The sequence below is a fragment of the Ammospiza caudacuta genome, chromosome 19, assembly GCF_027887145.1.
Source record: "Ammospiza caudacuta isolate bAmmCau1 chromosome 19, bAmmCau1.pri, whole genome shotgun sequence".
Taxonomy (NCBI): domain Eukaryota; kingdom Metazoa; phylum Chordata; class Aves; order Passeriformes; family Passerellidae; genus Ammospiza; species Ammospiza caudacuta.
The window spans coordinates 2,574,784-2,592,372 of NC_080611.1; the positions used below are offsets into that span (position 1 = coordinate 2,574,784).

Consider the following 17,589-nt stretch of genomic DNA (forward strand, 5'->3'; position numbering starts at 1 on the left):
ATTGGGAAAACTGTTCTGAAGCGATTTGGAGGACTTCATACTTTACTCTTGAAAGGTTTTTATGGCAATTGAATACTCAGCAATATTTGATCCTCAGTAAAGTATCTGTTTATTGCCTCTTTAATGAGGTATTTCATAGCACTGAATGAATAACTGCATCTCCAAGGATGGTTTGTGATTCCTTCCCTGTGGGAAATTGCCCAGACTTACATCTTTTCTTCATCTAGTTCCTCTAGCATTACAAATAAAGTAATTAATAATACTTAAACATCTATTTTTTTCTACATAAATATCAGCATTCCAAAACTGAAACTTTAAATAGCAATTGTTCTATCCAACCTTTAAAATCCTTTTCTAACTCATCAGTCTTAAACTGGGCTTGGGAACTTGAGCTAAGCAAAAGAGCTTCCTAGGCATCTTCTTGAGGGAGAAAAAGAAAACCCAAAAAAACATGCAACAAAAAAACCTCTTTCCATCTGCGTCCCACTCAGCTGAGAACAGTCCAATGTGTCCTCCAGTGCTCTTGAGGGAAGCCTCCTACTTTACACTGGCCAGTGAGGGAAGCAGGCTCTCAGCATAAACCTGAGTGTGATGGTCAGGGGCTGGTGTGACATATCCTGTTTTGTAAGACGTTTTGTAACGTGTGAAGCTCACGGGAGTAAAAGATGTGACCAAAGGAAATGGTTGGGGAAATGCTGAACGCAGAGAGGCTGAGGCAGCGCCGTGGTAACATGGTTCTGCGATTAAGCCTGCAACAACTATTAAACACCTCTTAGGCTTTAAAAAAAAAAACAAAAACAGACAATATCACCAGCTCTGGGAACAAGCACCTAATCAGATAGCCTTTTAAACAGTCCTGAAGTCTGTCAAAGATAGAGAAGTGAGAGGGGACAGGGACAGAGCAGGAGGCGGACTGACCAGGGAGAGAATGTGCGAGGCTGTGGACAGGAAGGGCAATGGAGAAAGTTCAGTCAGAAGAGAGAGCATGCAAGAAGAGCACCTCCAATCTGTGGCCTCTGGCTAACTTATTTCTGAATTATTCAACTACATTAAAATGAAAAGAGACTAAGAGACAAATGTCAGTTTGGAGACTTTTGGCAGAGTGGGATCTTTCCTTGTTTCACGTGTAGAGCCTCCTCTAGGCAGGGCTGCACACTTGCACATCTAGTTTGGAGTTGGGTTCAATTTGCATCAGCACTATTTTGTGTAGTTAGTTACTCTCCTTGTCTGGTTGGTTTTTTGTCTTCTAATCTGTATTTCTCAAGCAAATGCATTGATATGTTTCTCTATGGAGTTTTAAAGCATTACTAGAATGAGATGGCTCTATTATTTTATTACATTCTTGAATAGCAGTGGTGCTACTGTGCCAATAAATAAACCTGCTTGATAAATGGGACAGGTAACATCACTGTGGCAATACAAGACTGTAATAAACCAAATAGTGAATCCAGTTATCAGCAACAGTGCTCATGACTGAGATTTATGATGCCATCCAGCACTACTGATCTTTGCAGTTGTCACTATTTGTGTAACACTGAGCTCTGCTATCCAAGAAGCTCCAAGCCTGATTAATATTATTTTTTAATTTAAATAACCCCCAATAGAAAGGTCATTGCAAATCATGCAGCCATTAAAAAGGCTTCCTTGGCTCCTTGTTCGGCCTAAAATGACACTATTTCCTTCATGCAAATTTTATAGCTGGACATGCTTTTGGGAGAAGAATTATCACCAGATGCGAGGCAGGGAGGGGAGGGAGGAGGGGATTATGTGGAAGGTCAAGCAGGACTCAGAAAGATGTGGAAAGACTACCGACCAGCCATCTGTTTCTCCTTACTCCTTCTCTTTTTCTCCAGCCGCCGGAGCCTTTTTTCCTCCCGCCTCTTGGCTTCTTCCTCCTCCTGGTGCTGCCGACACTTGTGGAAATTCTCCACCACCACCCCCACAAACATGTTGAGGACGAAGAAGGCCACAATCAGCAAGAAGGAAATGAAGTAGAGGAGCATCCATGGATTGTAGTTCATGACTGGCTGCAAAGTGGAGGAAGGCAAATTTCAACTGAATCTCAAAAAGAAGAATGGGAACAAATTGATACAGCTGTGCCATCCACAGAACTCACAGCCCTTTCAGGCAGGCTGCTCTGCTCTTCCTGAAAATTAGAGCTTGCTGAGACATTTTAACTGAATGCTCCTAAAACGTGTGTTGAGGACAGAAGCACCACCTCTCTTCTGCAAAAAGGACAGCAGCATCCTTTGCAGCTACTGTAGGTCCCTCATTGACAACCTCTACATACACAAAGCACTTCTTTTCTCCTGAAATGACCAAACTGCTTAAAAAGTCAAACCATCCTTTGATAGGTGCGCTTCTCCTAACACGAGTTACACCATGATACAAAATCTGTAGGGAGAGTGTTGAGTACAAATCCAGACTTTTTACTAACTCATCACATCTCTCAACTTGGATTAAATACCACCCTGCATCCTAATTTCATAAGCCCATTTGACAGTGGAAGACCACAGTACCTTGCAAAACAAGAGCTAAAATACGTGGCCTTTGACAAGTCATTTGTTACAGCTCTGCTGCAGCCTGTACCTGCTGGTCGACTCCCACAGCATCCAAGCCATCGTACATGATATCCACCCACCCGTCCTTGGAGGCCAGGACAAACAGAGACATCAGGGCCTAGAAACGCATGGAAAAACAGTGAGACACAGTTGCACTAAACCTTTTTTACTTGCAACATCTTACTCCACCTTGCCTTTTCCTGCCTGATAATGGGACACTTTGATGACCAAGATTTCTCTTGGCAGCAAAACCTATCAATGCCAATGCCTGGTTCAGCAATGAACAGTAATTCGGAAGCCACGGTGCTGAAGACAAAAGTGGCTTCATTTCCACCCTCTGGGTCTCTACTGCTCTCAACTAATTAGTTCTTACCACACTGCTAAAAAAAGGCTGCGTTGCAGAGATGGCTGAAAATGTCCAGCTCTATTAGACAAGCCCTTCTGCAAGATATATTTGGTTTGTTATGTAGCAGTGAAGCAATTAAGTGCTTCATGAAGCCACATGTGCTTGTTCTGTTCCGAAAAGAAGTGTATGCCTGCTTGGAAACACTGCCTTTGGGAATTACAGAGACAGAATGCTGTGTATGTGAACTGAATATTTACTGTGGCTGGCACTGCCCCATAAGAAAATCCCATGGGATAATAAGCCACAGGTTTTAAGTCAAGGAGGTAAAGGAGCAAAAAAGCAGATTACCGTTCTATTAATACCTGGCCAAGATTATCAAAATTATACTTGTGCCGGACCCATTTGTAGCTTGCTTCTGTACAATCCGATTTATTTGTGATGTTTCTGGTGTCCTCCCCCTGGCACACAAAAAACTTGCCTTTGAAAAGCTGCAAAACAAGCAAAGAGAGGAAGTGTCAGGGTTCATTCCACAGGATTTCTATGCAGGTGATGGGCATTTATCCAGGGTTCTCGCACAGCGCAGGCCAACCAGAGCTGTCGAGGGAACTGACCTGATTCATACAGGTTATTAAGACTGAGCAGCCTGTATAAGACACACCTAATGAGAAAATGCATGATTTCACATCGTTTTGGACACCCACCTCATGCATTAAGCTGTCTGGCTCAGCGATCTGAGACTCACCTAAAGGCCTTTGCTCCTACACTTGTTAGCTCAAGTGTAGCCCCAGCCAATAGCCCAGATCAGCTAATGGCATCTTATCACATGTGGAACAATTCTGGTGACTCTCAGTCCAGTTAACAACAAATGAAGTCTAACAGGGGCCCTCTGTCAGCAGAGAAAAGGTGGCAGCAAAGAGACCCAGTGATGCACTAATCTCTGCTCATGGAGGTCACAAGGGGACACTTCCCAGGGGAGATGAGCCCCTGGGGTGACATTCGTGTTGAATCAAGACTGCTGTCAGTCCTGCCCTGCTCTCTGATTCTGGGTGCTGTGCCCCAGCTGTCATAAAGCTCTGCAGTCTGCAGAGTCACTGAAATTATTCCCTGTGCACAGCTTAAGGAGCCAAGCCCAGACAGTGCTGGGTACCTGATCCTGAGCTTATTTCCTTTGGTTTATGCCTAGGGGGATGCAATTCCTGGAGAGTCAGCTCCTTAGTTATACCTGCATGAGGAACAGGAGCCTCCACGTGCTTAATTCTAGACCTGGTGCTTCCCACGCGTGGAACAGAAAGTGGCAGGGGTTGATTACTGCTTCAGACAGGGTGATTGATGGTAGCAGGATGGATGGTATCAAATCCCAGGAGACAGCCAACAAATCTACTTTTATTTGCTGACAGAAGTTATTGACATTACTGTTGGAAAGTGAGGGGAAATGGCAACCTGCTCTCCAGGCTCCTTAAAACACCACCTGGGTATACTGAGAAGAGACACTGATGGGGTTTGATCCGTTGTTCTAGACAAATAACAGTAGAAATAATAGTGAACAAGATAAATTCACACACTGCTCCATGGGTTTCCTCCAGAAATCAACAGCAGGAAGATGGTCTCTAGGCATGCAAAATTAATCACTGCTCAACGCAATCACAGAAATTTTGGATGTAAGAAGTATTCCCTGATCTTTCCATGGAGAAACACTATCAGTGGTAAGGCAGACTGGGGAGATATACTCCTCACAGAGAAAAATTTTAATTAAGCAGGAAGGTAAATAAATGGTTCTAGTATATTGTCTGTAAATATAACTTCTCCAGGAGCTGGACTGTAATACCACTCAGGTGGGAGCAGTAACAGTGCTCCTGACAGGGTTTGGAAATACAAAGCTCAATTTGTAAAAACATTGATCCTTGTCAGTACTTCACAGTTGGGCACTTCCGAAAGGAAAAGACCCAGTGTTTCTTACTGGACTTGCTTTATCCACCTATTTCTTCTATCTTATAAATGACCATTCACACATGGGCAGCTCTACAATCAAAACAGTTTTGCTAAGAGGACACACCATTAGAAACTTTGATGTCTGGATTTTAATAGATTAAAACCATTAAAATAGATTTAATAGTTTGAACCCCAGCTTATATTTAAATGGAAAAACTAACTGTAAGTGAGTGATCATCTTTTTATAGAAAATAGCTCTGGCCTCATCTTACATCTAATTAGACATAAATATTCACTGAGAATTTTGCATCCTGAATACAGGATCAGTCTTGCTTGTATCTACCTCTGAATCACATCAATAGTCATGACAATTTAACATAAAGCTGCAAGTCACCAGGGAAAGCATCACAATTAGCAGGGATGAAATTCAAAGAGCATACTGCAAGTTTTGTTTTCTGGCATAAATTTTCTCATAAGTGTTAGATTGTTTTATGGGATATGCTTAGTTTTATGAGTCTGTTCAATATAATGGATGGATGTTGTTATGCTGTAATGCTAAACCAATCTAGATGCTGAGGTGGTTATGGATGGTATGATTTTCTTCCCTGTTTATTTTCAATGCTGTATTTATTATTTAAGCAGTATGTTAGAGTAAAATATTATATAAGATACCTTTCCAAAACAAAGCCAAATAGAGTTTCTTTCCAAAAGACAGCTGTGACAGATCAGATAAACTTCAGAAAGAAGTAAGTGTTATGTCAGAATATTTATATGAAGCAATCTCTTCTTCCCAGGTAATGAGAAACCAGTTGCATTGGAAACTGCCACAGTCCCCCTGGGTTCCTGCACTCCTGGGACTGAGAATATTGCCAGCAGATCTGGCAGGAAACAGACTCAGAAATCTTTGTTTCTGCAAGCTTTCAGTTACACAAACTGTCAGAATCTGAATGCATCTCCAGTTCAAGGTCTCTCTGGAGTTTACAAGCGAATGATCTCAGGTTCAAGTTTCTATTTCCCTACCAGTTTGTAACTAGAATAAAGGTGGAGGAGAGATCATAGAATCATGGAATGGGTTGGATTGAAAGGGAGCTTTATAGGTCCTTTATAGGCAGTGAGCACAGAGACCCCATCCATCCTGACATCAGTTTGAGTTCAGAAAGCCTTACACTGTGCCATGCGTACAGATACCCTGACTTGGGGAAATTTGAGGCTTGTTACGCTTTCAAGATAAGTGCTGAGGCTTACAGAAGACTCACCTGAACTCCCAAGATCCCAAAGATTATGAAAAAGGCACAGCAGATGACCACAATGTTCCCAATGGGTTTCAACGATGACATGAGAGTTTCCACGACCAGCTTCAGTCCTTGGGCTCGACTAATGACTCTGTAGGGGCAAGTAATTACAGAAGCTGTTAGTCCTGTTCCTGCCCAGTTTTGCCTCCTATCAAGAGAGAAGATATGAAGAACACAGCATTAGAAAAATTTTTACAATGACAAGTAACTCAAAAATCATGATGGAAAAAACACTTCTGGAAGATTGACCTGTAAAGTTACAGAGGTCTTGGAGTGAAGGGTCAGTTTTGCATAAATAAAGAGGAGGAGGAGAAAATATACGAAGAGCCAGGCCAGAAAATTCAGCTGTTTTGCTTGGGCCATCCACAGACACAGTTCATGCCTGTAGCCTGTCTAGGACTACAAAGAGAGGGCCTTCCACTGTCCTTTCCTATACAGATTTAGGCAAAACATCTGATTTCCCTGTCTCAGTCCATGAAATGGAGCTGCCACTCTTACACAGCTGCCTGTACATCTGTAGCAATTACAGTTTGGGTTGGAAGGGACCTTTAATGGTCATCTAATCCAACCCCTGCAATGAGCAGGAACACCTCTTACTACTATATTGGGTTGCTCAGAGCCCCTGATATTTCCAGGGATGGGGCATCAATCACCTCTCTGGGCAACCTGTGTCAGTGTTTGCAGCACTCTCATCTTAAAAAATAATCTGTTGTGTCCTTATAGCGCTGCTGTGCACAGGGACCTGAGCTACCCCTCAGACCATCACAATTTCTGCTTTATACCCCCCAATGTACAGCCTCAGCTCTAAAACAATGCTGTCCTCCAGGTGAAACTTCACTGACAGGACTGGAAGCATCTAACTTAATTTCTGATGCTCCTCTCTGTCCGGTATCACACAGAATTTCATAACAGAAGGTTAGATCATATCCCAAAGTTGAAGAAGCATAATGTGGACTTCATGACTGAAGAAAAAAAAAAGTAAAAAAAAAAATGTAGAAACTGTATATACTCTCAAGCTTAATGTTGCAAAGAAATGACAAGTCTTGTGTGATTTAGAGAAGCCATCTCAGCATGCTGGGAAAGATGAACAAGATATGCAGCCTCACCAACCTGAAGGTGGGGACCAAGAAAGGCATTTCAAGAGGTTACATGCCTCCCTCCTCTTGATGCCAACTGGAATTAAACATTTCACTAGCTCTGTAAATCAGTTTGTACTGATGCCATAGAAACTGCTTTCATGACTCAGAAGCAGTTAAATGCTGTGAAAGTCAGAGGAGGGAAGTGACTGTGTGTTTCTGGGTGCTGCTGGTGACTCCTTTGAACACTTGGCTCTCCAATGTGTCCCAAACTTCCCCATGTTCTAGTTTCTGCCTGGGTCTCTCTTTTGCCATGCGAGTCCTCTCACCACCTCTCCCATTTCTCCCTAAATCTGGCTCCACCACCTGAAGCACTGTTGGAGTTTTGCTGCCTGGACAGGGTCCAAGTTCTCCTCCACTCCCTCTCCCAGGCATGGTGCTCACAGCAGAGATCCCCATTGACACATTCACACTGATCATGTGTGGCCTCATCTGGGACCTCAGCCAAGCTGCACCATTCCTCTCCTGCCCTAGGGCCTGCAAGTTGAGTGATCTGCAGTGCTCAATACACAGCCACCAGCTCTTACCCAAACTGTTGGGTTTAAATAATATCCTGAAAAGCTAAAGCTTATTTCCTTTTTTTTTTTTTTTCTGGTTAAATATTTACTCAAAATGTCAAGGGTAACTCATCAGTTATCACTTTCAAAAAGAAGCAGATGGTGGTATTTTTATCTGCTCTCTTACCAGTGAAACACAAAGAGCAGATGCTGCTATTCCTCACACTGAGCATCTCTGCCAGGTGGGTGCTGTGGCTCCCTATTTCAGATGCCTCAGCTTTCCCGACACTTAGATCTGGGTATTTTATGGAAGAAGCTGGAGGGTGAGATGGCTGAGGGAGCAGAAGGCTGCATAGCCCATGAGCAGAGTGGGGACTGGTCAATGTGGGCTGCCAAAGCTGCCCACAGGGATCAGCCCAGCCTGGAGACCTTGCTGGGGCTGCCACGGGGCTGAGAGCTGAGCCCAGCCCAGCAAAGAGAGGCTCAAGAGCAGCTCAGTGTGCCCAACTCCATTAGTGAGGCAATGCAGCCTAACAGGCCATGTCTGAGTGCACAGAGCAAGCCTTGGGCTGGACAGGCTGAGGCTGAACCTCTCTGTCAGCTCCTCAGACGGACTAAAGACCTTCACACACCTCACATTCCTTGCACAGTTCTGGGTGCAATACAACGCCTGCCAAACCACAGGTGGGAAACTGAGGCACAGGAGGAGGGAAGCCACATTCTCAGAGGTAGGAAGGCAACTCAATTCCAATTATTTCAGTGTAAATTAGGTCCTTTGGTGCCTTTAGGGATCCTGACTTTAGGGATCATGGACTTCTGTCCACTGTCATGCAGGATGGAACCAAAGTCAAGTCTTCTAAACTGAAGGTCTACGGTCTGAACTACTGAAGCATCCTTAAATTTTGGGGAACAAGGAAGGCATTTAGTCTCTAGAGTTTAAAGTTGATCATTTTCTCCAACGGTTATTAAGAAATGCTGTTCTAGAAATAATAAAGTGATTTCCCCCGTGAGGTACTATTTCGTATCCAGCTGAGAGGGAAAATAGGAGGTTACTTGTCTGAATTTGCAAAGTCATGTGCATGTAGAGGAATAAAGGGCTGAAAACCAGCAGCATTTAGCTGCTTTAAGTGTTTTGATCAACCAGGGAATTCCTCAAATTAAAATGCACGAGAGTAAAAGCTGCCACCAGTTTAGCTCCATGCCAGTGCTGTTTTCAGCACTACAGGGAGGAAAGACTTTGAAAAGGTTTTGAAAAATAATAGTTCTTGCTAATGGAAACCTTCAGACCTTGGAGTTGCCTCAGACTAAGGGCCTGATCCAACACTGAGGCAAGTCTGTGCAAAGATTCCTGATATTCTCCTAAGAGTCTGACAATTCTCTAAGGGGTGCCAATGAAATTCTCAGCTTTTCCAGATTATTAGTAGACCTACAATATGTCAACATAGAGCATTCCCACACCTCATCAGTATTGCCAAGGTCCTGCTGCTATCAGGCTTGTAAAATCTTATTATCTGACCCACACCTCTGCAATTTATGGCTGAAGGATGCAGCCGATTTGGAGCCCTGCAGTTGTGCAAGAAAAAAAGACCTGACAAGGTTCCATTCAGCACAATTCAGTCATCAGGCATATGACAAACAGGGAAATTGAAATGAGACATTCTTTCCTCTTTATTTTGGTGTGAAGAAATGTTAATCCCTCTAATTGCCCCTGGTTCTTCTGGTCTGAGGATTCCCTGTGCTGTTGAACCCCTGGTGTGAGATGCTCCAAACCCACTGCCAGCCTCATCCCAGCCAGATCCTTACCAACATTAAACCTTCCTGATGAGAACTCTCAGAAGAAGTGGCAGCACTTAGATGAGGCAACAGATCAACATTAATGAAGACCTTCTTCCACAGATTAAAATAAAATTAGCAAAGGTGATAATATGATAGATAGAAGAGAGTAATGAAATGACTACTGGACCATGGTAGTATAAAAGTGAATAATTTATCTGTGTGCTTATGAGTCAAAGCCTGGGCTCTGTAGAGAAGTCCACCCACATTAAATCTGAATACATTTTCAATTTTGATTTCTCTTGTATCTTAAGCTATAACACTTGATCCCAACAATAGCAGATTGAACGCATTAGGAAGGAATGTTATTGTATAAGCAATCCCTTTACTGGCTGAAACATCAGAGGGTCCTGGAAACATCTTTAAATGTCATTCCTCTGTGAATTTATTTTTGGAATTCTGGTCATAAAGTTGGGCTTGAATCTTCATGGATTCAATATGGAGGTTGAGAATCAATCATGCAATCAAAACCCCTAAATTAGCATACAGGTTTTTAAATGTCTGGGCAGAGGGCAGAACTGTGCAGGGTTTTGTGTACTGCATAAATCAATGGGGTGGTTTCCACAGGAGAAAATAATGAGGAATAATGACAGAATGAGGAAGATCTTTTGAAAGGACCCCCCTTCGAGGCCATCCAGTGGGAAAACCAACACAGAGCACGAGGGCTGTCTCTGCCCTCGAGCTGCATGTGACACACACAGAGCTGTGGCCTGGCTCCTCACTGAGGGCGTCCTCCTGCACTCCTGTCCTGGAGTGTGCCCAGAAAGGGAGGACACAAGGAGCCAGGTTTGCTCCTCTGTGCTGTGAGTGGAAAGTTGCTTTGGTCTCTGCCTTATGTCTTCCTGAAGAAAAACTGGCACAGCCTCCATGAGACACTTCACCCAGACACGGCAACTGACGCCACAGCGCGCAAAGACCTCGGGTCACCTGTCCCAGCTGTCACCCCGCGTTGATGCAGCCACAGATCCCAGGCTGTGCAGGGAAGATGTGATCCCCGAGCCTGCAGCAAAGGCAGCGTGGGCAGAGGCTGCTCAGGCTGCCCAGATGTGCGGCACAGAGGCAGATGGGCTCCCACAGGCAGAGATTGATGACTTACTGAAAAGCCCCCGGTTTGACGGCTGCTTTTTCCTTTCCTACAAATCTAATAATGGGAGAACAGAACTGATCCTGAACATATTTAGGGAATGGGCTTGTTGCTGTCTTTTTTTATGTTTCCTTTGCAGTAGAAAGTAGCGTGTTGGCTGAAAGCATGCACTTAATCTCTTGAGAAAACAAATAAAATACCAATAGGATGCAATAGCAATGGAAGACCCTAATCCCACCCGTGCTTCTGATGGCAAGTCTTCCTTCAGTCTGCAGTTACTGAGTGGATTATTCCCTGTAATTGCAGATTATTCATGCACATAGGTGACTACAGAGGAAGGCTCCAGTAAAGAAAGACCCAAGTCCTGGCCAGACTGCCCTACAGATCTATAAAGAAGAATGCAGTGCTTTGACCAGGTCAGACAAGTGACTCCAGCAGAGATCAGCACAACACAAACGTCTCTCTTTAAAACTGATTTAACTATGGAACATCAGAAGAGAAAGTTGCATTCTACAGTTCAGAGAAGAGAAATCAATCCTTCTTTTACCCTGAGCCATCTAGATTATTTTATAGGTTTTCTTAATATGGGTCAAAAATCAGCAGAAACAGAGGAACAGAGCAAATCAACCCAACCAGCAACTGGGCAGAAACTACCCCAGAAACTGCAGCTGTCATGAGATACCAGGGGACACACAAAGAGAGAAGAGCCTGAATTGGAGTCACATAGGAATACAGCCTACTCACATGGTGAGAGAGCTGAACTACCCCAATGGTGCCAGCTGTCCAGATAAAAATGATTAAAAGCAGCTCACATCCTAAAACTCACCAGGTACAACACACATACACAGACCAATTGAACAGAATGTCCTTTATAGCTGTTGAGAATATTTGAAAGATATGTATAGGCATGGCCATTGTTATTTAGACTTATTATTCACACAGGGGTAGTAAAACAACATCTTCTATCAGAAGCAGGGTCCTATTTTTCTGTTCTGAAAGAGAAAAATCCTGATTCAAAGTGAATCTTTTTATGGAGGAAGCAGCAGTAAGATATGACAGGCACACAAAGATGCTTTGAGCAGGAAGGTTTATTAGCTGCTGCATAACAGGAGCAGCAACAATGGTATTAAAAAGGAATGGCATTTAGCATGAAGAGAAACCGCCATGCCTTGGGGTACAGGTCACAAACAGATGCCCGTTTATAAGAGGTTGGTCCTTGGGCAGGTTCTTATCAGAGTGGAGCCTGTCCCTGGAGCATGGGATACTTCCTGCTGGCAGAGTTGGGGGCCAAGTTAGTAGAACAATTGTTTTCATCTTGTCTGGGTCATTTTCAAAGTAAATGTCTCTCTAAAATTAATGGGGAGCTGGGGAAAAAAGCTTCTTTGCATTCTAGGTTAAGCAACAGTTGAGTCTCTGGTTCCTTAAAAATGATCTACCACCTGCTACTAATTTCCTTCTTTGTTATGAAAGCCATTGACTGCCTGAAGGAAAGGGGGAGAAGAAGCTATTAAGCTGCACTTTACATAGAGCAAATGAGAACACAAATAGCAGGGGATGTGTGTTTTAATGAGCAAAAGAGGCATTGATCAGTTTCCTATTGCATTTGGGGCTGGTCCCAAAACACAGCAAGGGCGCAGAGCTGTCGCAGTTGAGCAGGACCTGCGGACTGCCCTTGTCTGCAGAGCTGCAGGAGGCTGGGGTGACACTGCACACGTGTCTCATCTGCCCCTTCCCATGCACGAATGCTCAGCCCCACCTCTGGCACACACATCCTTAGATCCTCCCCTGCCTCTACTCACCTCAAGGGCCGCAGCGTCCTCAGCAGCCTCAGGACCCGCAGCATCCCCAGGATTTTCGTGCCGCTGTCTGACACCATCGAGACCAGGATGTCGATGACGGAGATGAGCACCAGCACCCCATCCAGCACATTCCAGCTGCTCTTCAAGTAGGCTTTCTCCCCAAAACACAAGCCTAGTGCCACCACCTGCCCAGACACCAAGTTGCAACAAATTATGATTGTAGCATCCAACGTGTTCGTTGCAGTTAGCAACCTGCTGAGAACGCATTATTTACAGACACCAGTCTGTGAGTCTATTTGCTTCCCAGTACAGAAGCCTAATTAGACAAACCAGCAAAGTGTTCTATTGAAAGAATTATGAAAATACCACTGCAGAAATATCCCAGGTTGTCCCTTACAGCTGATGTACTTTTAATGCAGATAAACCAACCTGCAGGAACACAAAACTGTTCCTAACATTTTTAGCTCTGGCATGAAAAAATTCTATCATATTTTATTCCTACAGACTGCAGGAGAGAAGCTGCAGAGTGGCTGACCCAAGCAATTATGTACAAGCTTTGCAAATAAAGAAACTAGAAAAACTTTCCAAAGAAAGAGCAATTGTTCAGTGAGATGATTATGAATTACTCAAGAGAGATTTACAGCCATGGGTTTCTGAGCCTTCTGCCTCAAATCCAGCAAAGTGTTCCAATGTGCTTAAGTCTCTCCGTCCTCAGGAAAGCACACAGCAGCTTAGGTTGTTGAGGACAACTGGTTGTTGAAGACAATGGGACTTACATGCATGGTTGAAGTTAAGCATGTGCTCAAGAGCTTTGCTGAATAGGACAGGATTGCTGAATTCAAGGATCCCATTGCTCCTATAATGGTGTAAATCAAGAGCAACTTCAGTGCAATTGTTCTGATGCAAAACGTGCTTGGAATAAGGCATATGGTGGACATTCTGAGTATGATTCAGAAGAGGAAAATATACATCACACTTGCAGCTGGTGGACCTAAGGGTTTTGTGAGTCCACGATAATTAAAAACAACTAATATAATACAGGCACACTTATCCTCCACCTGCATTTACCTTAACTGTCATCTCAGTCAGGAAGATGACTGTAAAGATGTAGTTGGAGAGTGTTAGGAAAATCCGTTCCTATGAAAAAGAAAATGAGAGACAGTGTTTTATAGCCTGCTCTCTGCAGCTGTGCATCCCCCCGTGCATATTTGGGTGGTTGAAAACTGTTCTTCCAATTCTGTGCTGAAACAAGCCTTGAACCGTTTGCTTGCAAAGAGGAGAAATTCTAAATATTTAGACAGTAACACTGCACGGTTCAGGCCTGCCAGTACCCGGCTCTGTGTCAGCACCATGGACAGAGACAACGGCCAGCACCTTCCCCCCAAGCCTTCCCATTTGCCTCCAAATCCTCCCTAATTTCCCCCAAATCATCCTCCCCCCCGTAGCAGAAACAGGGAGATGTTCCCTCCTTGAAACGTGCTTGACAAATCTCTACCTGCCTCTCACCTGCAGAAATCACTGCATTGTGTAAATATCACTGAGCTCCCAATTCTCCTAGAAATTAAGTCAATATTAGAGTGACAGAACTGTGAGGCAGCAGCACTCGTGGGATACTGAAGTGCAGCTGGCATGAGTTATTACAGCTCCTGCAAAGCCAGCAAAGCTCTGAGGCTTTATGCCAGCTGAGACTTGCCCCCAAAAGGTCAATTCTGCTGCCCAAAACCACAGTCTAGATCTGGCATGAAGCCAAACAGCCTCATTTCCCAGTCCCTGCACTATGCACTAGACTGTGCCCTCCTCAGCGCCACCACTCAGCAAGAGCAGCTAGTGATTATAGATGAGCCCATGGACTGGTTCCCTGTCCATAGTTACCAGAAACGTTTCTTGTTTATGATGATTATTAAATAAATTGCACTTTACCCTAACCCCTAGACAGCTTCTGTTTCCCTGAACTGAGAAATGGACAGCAGAAGGTAGATGCTGGAGGAATGATGATGCATGTACAGATATGTATGAGCACATACAATTGGCCCCAGTCCTGCTTTTAACAGTTTTGGATTTATTTCTACCTCTTCCTACAGAGCAGTCCCATAAGAAATGCAGATCTCTCACTCAAAATGAGATGTGATTTAAACAAGACAAAACACCCTGGCAACTCTCTTGCTTGCCAGATCATGATTTACTGGAAGTGACTCAGGAACCACAGAGTAGCTTGTTTCTATACATGGGCCATAATTAATTAGGTCCTAGACCTGTACCCTGATTGCATGAGCTGTGATACAAAACATCTCCATTGTTAGCTGACTGCCACACAAAAGGCTGCTGTAAGGGGCAGACACCAGGCAGGAGGGAGAGGACAGAGACCTGCTTGTGCAGCTGGAGATAAAACAGCTATATCATGGAGGTGAGACTGGGGATATTGCATTCCTCCCTGGCAAGCACGTGGCTATTTTGAAGGATAATCTCCCCGGTCTATGTCGTGCACTCTGCAGTGGGGACCACATGCTGTCTTGCAACAGCAGCCCCTGTTCTGATAAGCCAGCTGAAACTGGGGCAGGGACAGAGAACTCACTCGAAGCAGTTAGAAAATCCACAGCTCAGGGAAGCAAAGAACAATTATTTTAAACAATTCAACCTAAACTAACTCTCTTGGTTTCCAGATGAGAGCTCCATCTGCACAGGCAGGGTCCATGCACTTCTCCTCAATCCCCTGCCCCACTGCTCAGCATTCCTCTTCTCCTCTGCAGCACCCAGGCCGTGGTCCAGCTCCCTTGTTATAACCTAATGGTGATGAACCTCACACCAGGCCCTGTCTCCTTTCCTCGTAGCACTCTCCCAATGTCAGGGGACACCACAGCTCCTCCTCTCCTATATGAAATATTGGGTTTGTGTGCTACAGCTCTTTGCTGTGAACTCCTCCAACTCACACATGTCACCCCATTTCCCTTCTCCGTGTACCTGCAGCTCCTTTTGGAGCCAGTCTTGGGGAGTGGTAACTCTCAGAGGACACAGCAAGGGGCTCAAAGGAAGTATTTAGTATTTTAAGGGAGGTTCTCAGGGTGCCCCATATGGGGATAAGCAGGGTGATCTCCTGCTACATCAGCTGGCAGGGAGCCCTGCTCTCTTCTCGCAGCTGAGAATTGGTGCACGACTGCAAGGGAACTGAAACAAAAATGGATTTAGGGAAAGGATTGCTGGGCAAATGGTTACAGTAAGAAGGACTACTAGGGAAATGCTTAAAATAGGCAGAGAGCAGCCTAGACTCCAGTTTTAAGGCCTTACATTGAAAATCCACAAAAATGAACAGCCTGACACGCCTACATAAACAAAACAGGATTCTATACAATTGTGATATGAGCAGTCTTGAGTGATAAATCAGCAAGAGCCCAGTGCATCTCAACCCCAATCTATGGTAAAATAAAAGAGCAATAGGATGATTCTGCCCCTCCGATTGCTGGATGCTGGTGCTGTGAGGGTCTAGTTTGAGGAATCCTTATATAGTGTATTAGAACAAAGAGGTTCCAAGAACTGGGATTGCAGTGCCTGCATCAATTCAGTTTTTCTGGTGTCACAACAAAGCTGATACACAAAGGGGAGAGAAGAGTATGAAATGAACAGTTTCCCCCATTCCATTTGCACCACACATACGTGCCTGTGGGGAACAGATGGAAGAAGTGAACATTGTGTTGAGAGAGGAAAAGTGTTTGAAGGTTTCTCAGGGAAGGAAACTGAGACAGATGTCATGCTATGTCATGTGTTAAAACCTTGATCGTGCTTCCAGAAATGAGATATTGGATATATTGCAGGCCCCGATCTGTGCACTTGCGCTTTAAAAGGAGACTGGATAGGGGCCAGGAGAGGTGCTGCACCTAATTCAAAGGATACTCAGGGGGTGTTGGCACCTTCTCATTTTAAAAAGAGAAAGAAAAAAAGACCAAGTGCACAGCAGTGGGGTCCAAGCCACACGTGTTTGCTCCACGAGGAGCACAGGAAAACCTTAGAAACTCACAGCGCTGTGAGGCTCAATTTTGGGTCGTTCCATGGCAATGGTAATGCAGTTCAGGAAAATGATCACCAAGACGACGTGATCGAACATCTTGTGAGTGATGATTTTATTGCACATCAGACGGAATCTGTTGAGAGAGGAAAAAAAAAGAGTAGACACAGACTAGCTATTAATGCTCAACTGGCTGAGGAGACACACAGCAGCTCAACACATAGCAGAGGAATTGAGCACTCTGCTTGCAAAGCAGATGAGCTCCAATCTCCCAATCCCCTCTCTGGCAGAGCCACACACTGAGGGCAGATTGGGTTATGAACAGAGAGGGATCTGATCTACAGAACTGAGCCACAAATTTCAAGCCCTGGGAATGCTCACAGAGGGCTTTGCTTTCTTGGAACAGGGCAGCTGCTTCCATGACTCAGACACACGGCCAGGTTTGGATCTGCCCCTCTACCTGCTTCCTCAGGTGCTCAGATTTAGCTTAAATAAAGGAAGAAATACTCCCAATGAGCCCATAAGGGTTGAGCACACACGAAACCAAGGGGCAGAAGCTATTTATTGTGACAGATGGCTGTACACTGACCCAGGATTTATAATACCGTATTACATTTCCCAAAGTCTGTTTCTGAAAATCTCTCTAATCTTTGTATGAATGAACCTGAACGCTGTCCAGGGCCCTCAGCTCCAGCACAGGAAGCTCTCGGGTGCATGGGTGCATGTCTGGAGGGATGCTTGAACAGCACAGAGCTCAGCCAGCTCCCCATGGCCAGGCCTTAGCAAGGGCAGATCTGGGGGCCTTCAAGCAAGGAGAGGGTGTTCTCTGAGAGAAAGGGAACGGGGAGGAGAGAGAAGTTCAGCTGAGAGGCAGGTTGAGAAGATCAGGGACTTCTTTGCTGTGCTGTAAGTGTGTGGTGGGGCAAATTCAGATTTTTCTGCTTAATGCTGCACCTCTCCCCCTTGCTCCAAGCTCATCACACGCCACCAAGTGAAAAACTTGCAGAGCACTGGCATCATTGCCAAAGGAAATGAGGAACCTGATAAAGCAGCAGGCATGCCCTGGGCTATGGGTCTTGACTGGACACTTCTGTGCCCTCTGCAGCCAGCAACTG

General features: G+C 44.7%; 1 protein-coding gene across 1 annotated transcript in view; it reads right to left on the reverse strand.

Annotated features, from left to right (window-relative positions):
• CACNA1G (calcium voltage-gated channel subunit alpha1 G) overlaps window positions 1–17,589 on the reverse strand; it is a 144,400-nt gene that overhangs the window by 29,315 nt on the left and 97,496 nt on the right. Inside the window, exons 21-27 of the mRNA XM_058817397.1 lie at window positions 16,487–16,610; window positions 13,546–13,614; window positions 12,478–12,662; window positions 6,093–6,219; window positions 3,270–3,395; window positions 2,590–2,679; window positions 1,814–2,027 (exon numbers count right to left, since the gene is read on the reverse strand). Of these exons, the coding sequence (XP_058673380.1) occupies window positions 1,814–2,027; window positions 2,590–2,679; window positions 3,270–3,395; window positions 6,093–6,219; window positions 12,478–12,662; window positions 13,546–13,614; window positions 16,487–16,610 (935 nt within the window). The remainder of the gene's footprint in view (window positions 1–1,813; window positions 2,028–2,589; window positions 2,680–3,269; window positions 3,396–6,092; window positions 6,220–12,477; window positions 12,663–13,545; window positions 13,615–16,486; window positions 16,611–17,589) is intronic.